The following is an 8,407-nucleotide window of genomic DNA, read 5'->3' on the forward strand; positions in this document are numbered from 1 at the left end:
CGATTATCTACCTGACACTAAGAGCAACACAGTGATCAAAAAACTCAAGGCCCACTTTGCCCGACAGGGAATTCCAGACATTGTTATCTCAGATAATGGACCCCAATATGCATCACTAGAGTTTCAGCACTTCAGCCAGAAGTGGGGTTTTGAACACAGGACATCGTCGCCGGGATACCCGCAGAGTAACGGGAAGGCGGAGTCAGCGGTGAAGACAGCCAAGCGCCTGATGCTGAAGGCTGCAGCAGCGAGACAGGATCCGTACTTGGCCATGCTGGATCATCGCAACACACCAAGCCAGGGTCTCAACACAAGCCCGGCACAGAGACTCCTAAGCAGGAGGACCAGGACCCTGCTTCCCACAAAGGACACTCTGCTGAAGCCAGAGGTAACACACAATGAACAGGGACTGAAATACAACAGACAGAGACAGGAAAAGTACTACAGCCGCATGGCAAAAGACTTGGACACTCTGGAAAGAGGGGACAGTGTGAGAGTACAGCCCTATGACACACACAAGGGCTGGAGACCAGCGAAAGTGGTCCAACGGGTGAGCCATAGATCATATGAGGTGGAGTTAGAGTCAGGAGGTGTTTTGAGACGTAATCGTCGCCACCTCAGACACACTCACACCAAGCCCACACCAACAGTCACTGAGGCGGTCATACCGCCAGATGGCCCTGCAGAGAACCAAGACACGGTCACCAGGTCAGGTCGACGAGTTGTCAGACCCCACTATCTGACAGACTATGTTCAGTGATTACAGTATGAACTATAAAAAAAAATAAATAAATAAATATGAAAATGTGTTGTTTATACACTTGGTGCACTTGTTAGAAAACTGTTGTTTTGAACTGTTGATTTATTATTGCTTTTGAACTGTTGACTTACTAGTGCTTTTGTTGCTATAAATGAGCAGAGCATATGGTACAAGTTTGTTGCTCTAGAATACCTAGGTTCAGGGAACGAGACTAACTAGAAAAAAGAAAACGAAAGATGTAACAATAGGATTGTTTATTTAAGTACTGTGTACGGGGGACTGATTTAGAGGTGACACCGCGCATGCGGACCAGTTCAGATAACGTTACCTAGTAAGAGAGTTGTGAGATGATGACTGCACACAATAAAGTTCAAGTAAGCAAGACTGCTTTAATCGTCCATTATGTATAGTCCAGATAGAGACAGAACATAATGAAACAGCAGTGAGGCGTCCGACAGTTGTTTAGCACGCTCCGATGAGCAGCAGCATCAGAAGCAGCGATCTTTTGCCTGAAGTGATGGAGAAGTTTTTAAACGAAAAAAATGAAGATGAAAGTGATGCAAACCCCTCCTCAAAGGCTAAATTTGTGCGCAACCCTGACTTTATTAAGTTAGGCTTTGTGAATGGAGGTAGCGAGGCAGAGCCGAGAGTCTATCGTGTCACTGACTGGCAACGCTAAATATGCTTTGAAAGCCAGCTATCTTGTAGCCAGACGTGTGGTGTGGCGACTAGGGTTGCCAACTCCCTGAAAATAAATAAGGGACACCTCATTGGCAGAGCCGGCAGACCCTTCACCCTTCCCGGCGTGGTGATGTTTTTTTAGCCCTTATGTGTGTGAAAAGATTTTATAACTATTTTACTCGAACCTGAATTGAACAAGATGCATATTTTTGAGTGATATGAACACTACACATGAAAAACTAATTATTATTCAACAATTTATTTTTAATGCAAAATACCAAAATTAACAATAAAATAAATAAAACAGAAACCTGTCCTGCTTAATTTAAAACTGTGTAAATTAATAACAGAAATCAGAACATTCCTCTTGTAATAGTGCAATAAGAAAAGTGCAAACATAAAGTGTGAGGAAAAGTTTTTTGGTTGTCTTCCGATATCTTCTTCGTACCAACAGAGCCCGTCTACGGAGAGCCTCGCCACTCTCTATTAAGTTCACTGAGAGTGGAACTTCTCCCCTTATTAGACATTCTCTGGTACCAATGAGATGAGCAGGATTCCCGCTGTCAGCTCATTGGTCACAGAGCAGGAGACGGCCTGGGAATAAGTTTACCGTAAATGTTCATATATTTGTCCTGTTGTTCATTAATTCCACTGACATTTTACACACTGTTTTCGCACTTAAGTGTGTCTACCTTCAGCTCAATACGAGACGCGTACTTTCTAAAAATGGGACGATTCTGTTTTTTGGCAACCCTAGTTGACTGTTCTTTGTTCATTTGTCACAGATTTGAAGAGTAACTTCTAGTTCTGGCATGCAAAAATGAAGACCGCTAATTTGTCAAATTCATCAGCAGGTTATAAGGCAACATTTTAATTTGCACTTTATTTAGAGTTTATTTATTTAATTTGAAACTTTTATTATTTTGAATGTATTTGTTTTATTACCACAGAATTTTATTTATCAAAATTTCTCATCAGTTTTTTGAGAGTCTGTCTAAATCTAAATATTGAGCCTTGAGCCTTTATATTTGTTCTTGTAGCAACGTGATATGATTTGCTACTGTTCAGTGTTGTTGTATGTGCAAGTTTACATACAGAATATAAATAAATGTCTTTGAGAGGATCACAGAGTATCATATCATTTATTTCACAATGTTTTAACTTGTTAAACTATCAGTGGACTTGATTTAGTTATTGGTTACAATTCAAACCAAGACTCAGATCAATTAAAATGAAAGTGTTAATATTTGAATGGGCCCCGGACCACTTTGTACTGGGAAAATAGGGGCCCGAGGTCAAAAAGGTTAAGAACCTCTGCCCTAGAGCCAGCTCGCGCACTACCACACTTTGTGAATCCCCGTGTTAGAGGAACTTCGGAAGCATAACCCAGTTGCTAATACTATGAGAAATCTACATTTATGCACATAACCATCCAGGACAGTAGGTGGCGGTGCGCTCGTGATCTGCAGCGAGGAGACGAAGACTGACCTTCGCTGTTAAGCACTTCCTCTGCATCCTGTACGAGCTTTCTTTCACTCGAGAAGACGTTTCTTAGTGAATCTTAATCGACAAACATGCCGGGGCTTCTGATGAGTATCGCTAGCCGTGCTGCTCCTACCCTTCGCGGGCACGTCGTCGCACAGAGGGCCAGTCTCTACACGAGACCCGCCAAGGAAAAAATTGGTCCACTTGTAAGTCTGTTATGTCGTTGAACTATCATGGGTTTAACGGGTGGATAGCTAGCTAGCAGTGACTTCCTGTCCTTGGCTGACAAGGTCATAATTTGCAAAATTGATTGGGACAGTTACTGTATTTTATATAAGTAATTGTGTGCGATTAATTGAAGTAACGCAATATGCGTACTTAACACATTGTTTTCATGTTAACAGCAATATTTAATTCTTCAAGTTGAAGACCCATGCGCGGTAGACATTTTATCTCCGTATTGACTGAAAAAATGAAATACGCAGATGTTGCTATGCTCTTGATGTAGGAAAGCAGTTTTCAGAAACGGCGACACTTTTCTCGTCATCCTGAAGTTAATCATGATGTCCCTGGACTGCATCATATTCATTACATACTTTTAATGTGATAGAACGAGAAAAGTTGTCTTTAGGCTGGACAGTAGAGAAGCGTCTCACTTAGGAACTTCGTTGATGAAATAACACAAAATGTATGTCGTATTTAATATCTTCATTCTGACATAAAAAATATAACAATGATCATGATACGATGAAAAATATACGAAACTGGTCTCACAAACGATTCGTATTGTGATTGTCAATCTATAATTAAATAATTTTACTAAAATGTTTGTATGAATGATTTCATTTTATAGCTTCCATGTTACGTGACCCAGTGACTTCAAACTTATCCCGAATGTTATTTAATGATCAAATTAGACACAGCTATTTTCAAAGGATTTGAGGTTGCTTTTATGACATGTTAATATTTTTATTGACAATTAAGATTTTTTTTTCAATAGCTTCCAAGCCATTTGACCCACTGACTCCAAACCTATGGCGATTTGTACTACTACACTGCACAAATAAGACGCTCTTTTTATTGGATTAAAAGGCTCCTTCTATTTTATATCAATATGATTATGGAAAACGTGAATTGTGTTACGTTTTCATGGAAATTTCAGTACCGTTTCAAACTGCAATAATGTTGAGTGAATCAAGATAGTTGTCAGTGCCCCTTTTTTGTTAAAAAAAAACAAAACAAAAACAGGGATTTGTCACAGTCTGATCTTCACCACATATGTTTGCAGAAGCATATCATGGCATGGACAACAGAGCTTTCTGCAAAACTTACAAAACCATCTTTAAAGAGTTTGGAATCAACAAACCCAATGTTAGATTGTGAACAAATGAAGAACAATTAAGATGACTGTTGCCTTCCACAGGAATGGTTGACCAACAAAGATTACTCTAAAAGCATTATAGTCCCAATGGAACCCAGGGTAACGTCAAAGCAACTAAAGGCCTCTCTCACATTGGCTAATGAATCCACCATCAGGAGAACATGTGAGGAAACCCACCAGCATCTCAGAACTGACACGGTTCTGTACTGAGGAATGGGCTAAAATGACTGAAAATGTGCAACTTGCTAATTACTGAGATACTGAAAACAAGGTTTCACTTACTTTTGCATCTCACAGATACATACAAATTATTAATTTTATTCAATAAACAAATACAAAATAATAAAAGGAAGCAGTTTAATTCGTTTGATTGGATTCTCTTTTGTCAGGATTTCTGTGAAGATCTGCTGATGTTTTGAGTGCAGAAATGTCAAAATTTCAGAGGGGTGAAAATACTTATCAGTGGAACTCTGTCTGTTGCTGGACTATTTTATGTAGCAGTGACGATGCTGTCATCTGACTAAATACCCTCTGTCTCTTGCTCAGGAGACTGTCGTTGGAATTGGCATGTTCTCTTTGGCCATCCTGGGACCATCTGGATGGATCCTGGCCCACTTGGAAGACTACAAGAAGAAGGACTAAAGTGCAGTCTGACACCTGGAATGTCAGATTTCTGTCTCCACTGATGACCTTAGACCATCAGCGTTTGTTTTGCTGTAGAGAAGAATGTGGAACAAGTTTTACCTTCTCTCTTGTACCTGTGGACATTCCACTCCTGATCCCAGATACAAACCAACTATTCTTAAAACCCGTTACATTGATTACACTGAATGTTGTAATGTACATCTTACCTCTGAAAGAATATGTAAACAGAATTAAAATTTAAACGCAAATATGTTTTTGGTATGTTACGAACATGTGCTTTTAATTCTGCATGGTGACCACATTGACTGTGCATGATAGTGAGAGCACTTGTGAAAATCCTTTTCCTAAATTAGCAGTAAGAGTCAACTCATTAAAGTTAATGCAAGGGAGCTCATTATGCAGTAACACCTCACAGTTAAATGAGCAAATTTGTATTGATGGTTATGACTATTTGTAGACCTCTAGTTGAAAATGATTGATGATTTTTAAATATGACAATGGAACTGACATTTAAACACTGGCAAATGCTGTTGGTTTACAAATTCATTTGTAAAACAGAAGAAAAGGAAAAATGTGGTCTTTTAAATGTCGGCAGACTTCCACTCAATCTATTACTCTTAAACTTAAGAATAAGAAAACTTTTATTTGTCCCACAATGGGGAAATTGCAGTTTGCAACAGCATGCAGAAATGACAGAGATAGAATAGATGACAGACATATTGCACAGACACATATTAGGAGTGCTCGTTGTGGAGCCTAACAGCAGCAGGAAGGAAAGACCTTCTGAATGTTTCCTTCACACATCGAGGGTGAAGCAGGCTGTCACTGAAGCTGCTCCTCAGCTCCGCCAGGCCACCGTGCAGGGGGCAGGACTCATTGTCCAGCACAACAACAAGTTCATTTTAACCAATCATATTCGAGGTCTATGAGCATGAACAACCCAGCATGCATCACGTCAAGTCAGATCTGCACAGAGCTGCATGAAGTCGAACACGCCTAATGACTTCGACACGTAAACGATGTGGGAACACCAGCTGTCACAGCTCAAACAAGACGACATTACAATCCCGCTGCCTAATAATATAGAGGGGTGGGAGGATGACATGAAGAAGTGGCCTAAAATCTAAAAACCTCTGAGGCGCATCAGTACCTGCACAGTAATAAGGTTGGACCATTCATAGATATATGTCTATGGGGTCACTCAAGGCGGGAACCCCCTTAATTATGCAGAATTTTAAACCTTAATAAAAAATAAACGAACGCGTTAGAAAAAAATCACCCGTACAGTTGTCATGAATAGTGAAATAAGGCATTGAGACTAAAACCTTTTTTTTTTTTTTTTTTGGTACCAGGCTGGGATTTGCTCCCTTTTGGAGCCAGCCTCAAGCGGTCACTCGATGAACTGCAGTTTTTTGCACTTCCGCATTGCCTTCAATTTTCAGACCCGGAGGTTGCCGCCTGGGTTGGACGCGTTTTGTTAAAAGAGATCGTGGGACAGAATCTTATTTACCTTAAAGCAAACGTAGAGTCCAGCCAAAGTCTTAAAGTCCCTCATCACATAGCCTTGGTAGGCCTATTAGTGTCATCATCGGCAGAGCTTGCAGCCACGCTGCTGCCATCCTTTGGAAGGTATATGTTTATTGCTCTGGTAGTTTAATTAGTGATGCAGTGCTACGCAATGCAAACTATTGACCCTCATAGCAAAGCTATGGGAGTCAATAGTTTGCAGTGCTTCTTCACTACGTTTTTTATTCTTATTATTATTATTAAACTTTTTCCTACGCATTTTCGAAACCTTTCAACTCAAATACCGTTCGTCGCACACAGACACAAAATACATCAAAACGTGCGTCTCGATCGGACTCGGTGTGCTTCTATACAGTTCTTTCAAACAAGATTTTTTCGCGACGTAGTTGAAATGAATGGAGAAGCCCGAAAAAAAAAAAATTCAACAGACATTTTCAACAATGAACTGCTCTGGCATACTTTAACCGAGAGACTTCATTTAAACTTTAAAACGTAGGTACTCTTGCCTTCTCTTCAGAGATTCACTTCACTTATCGACAACTTTTACCGTTTTTAAACTATGAAGCCTCAGAGTTGTGTAGGTTTTTACTCAAATTTCAGGGTTTATAATGGGTGTGTATTGCGCGGAATGTTTGTGCTAGAGTGGATGACATCATCAGCTAGAGTGAGGAGGGGAGAAGAAAGTTAGTCAAAAAACTGCACAGAAACTGCTCCCGTGGCCACAAATTTCACACGACAGACATAATTTATACATAGAAACGTAGGAAAATGTGTCTTCTCACTCAAATTTGTATGCTAAAGCTGTAAGTCTTATAATTTTGGCGTCAGACACAAAGATGCGCCAGCAACACCCATCCACAGCTCCATAGACTGCCATGTTAAAAAGGCAGGGAAATTTCTGGAGGAAAGCAGAAGTAACCATTCTTTGAATCGCTTTAAATAGGTCACATTTCTTCATTTTACCCAAAACTACATATCTAGACGTTCAGGAAAGCCTCAAGATGCCCAAAGTTAAGTCGGTTCAATGATTGGAAATACGGTTTGGCCACAGGTCCTTCCTGTTCGAGGCGATATTTCAGCATTTTCTCTCTCTCTCTCCCCGTCTTCCAACTGACATTCTAACAGGAGCAGTTGACCCTGGTAGCCATGACAACCAGACCCCAACCAGCTTACACACGTTCACACACGCAGCTGCTGGGGACGAGAGGCGGGAAAAGAGCTCTCAGTGGAAAACATGATCTGCCAAAACATTAAAACGACTAGCCGCCCAGTGATTTAGCCGACGACTAGCCTTCCAGCATAGCGCATGTATGTTAGCAAGCTAGCGGAGCTAACGGAGCTAGCTAGCCGCTACCTTAACGCCGCGGACTCAACCGCGGAGTTAGCCTCGAGCTAACCGCTAGCTAACCGGGATTTAACCGCGGACCCGCGGGAGTTAAACACGAATTAGCCGCGGCAGTTAGCCGTGAGCTAACGCGGAGGCTAGTGGGGTTAGCCGCCGGCTAATTCGCCGCGTTGCAAGCCGGGGGCTTATCACAGTAATAATGTTGAAGTTTTACAATTTAAAGGGAAGATATTTTTAAATTAAACTGTGTCAAACTGAAAAATATATTATTCCACCACATAAAGTAGGAAACATTTATGGCTTGCAACAACATTAATGACAGTATATATATATATAATTGGAGTAATTTAATATAATATGATGTTTTTAATTAAATAAATAATGAGCTGTTGAACACTCATAAGAGTTATATTAAGTATGTTACATAACATTATTTGACATGTCTATTTGTCTGCCTATAGTTTTCCTCCAGCTGATCCAGACAGACTGCAGTGACGTCCAATATGAGACAAAGAGCTGGACTCACAGGACAATTTGAAGGTCTTCACTTCATCGCTGATTCCTTGTTACAGCCTGGATGTGT

At 40.6% G+C, this 8,407-nt stretch overlaps 1 protein-coding gene across 1 annotated transcript; it reads left to right on the top strand.

The window, feature by feature from the left end:
- Positions 1 to 2,868: 2,868 nt before the first annotated feature.
- Positions 2,869 to 5,225, top strand: cox8a (cytochrome c oxidase subunit 8A). Its single transcript, XM_084568355.1, has 2 exons — positions 2,869 to 3,132; positions 4,854 to 5,225. The coding sequence occupies exons 1-2, from the start codon at positions 3,016 to 3,018 to the stop codon at positions 4,947 to 4,949; spliced, it is 213 nt and encodes a 70-aa protein (XP_084424481.1). The 5' UTR covers positions 2,869 to 3,015; the 3' UTR covers positions 4,950 to 5,225.
- Positions 5,226 to 8,407: the final 3,182 nt, after the last annotated feature.

Source organism: Chelon labrosus (genome assembly GCF_963514085.1).
Source record: "Chelon labrosus genome assembly, chromosome: 20".
Classification (NCBI taxonomy): Eukaryota; Metazoa; Chordata; class Actinopteri; order Mugiliformes; family Mugilidae; genus Chelon; species Chelon labrosus.

What these genes read in the sequence shown, in the direction of transcription:
- cox8a (XM_084568355.1), top strand. Translation starts at nt 3,016, where the DNA reads ATGCCGGGGCTTCTGATGAGTATCGCTAGCCGTGCTGCTCCTACCCTT. An exon ending in AGGAAAAAATTGGTCCACTT is followed by an intron (nt 3,133 to 4,853) that starts GTAAGTCTGTTA and finishes TCTCTTGCTCAG; the next exon opens with GAGACTGTCGTTGGAATTGG.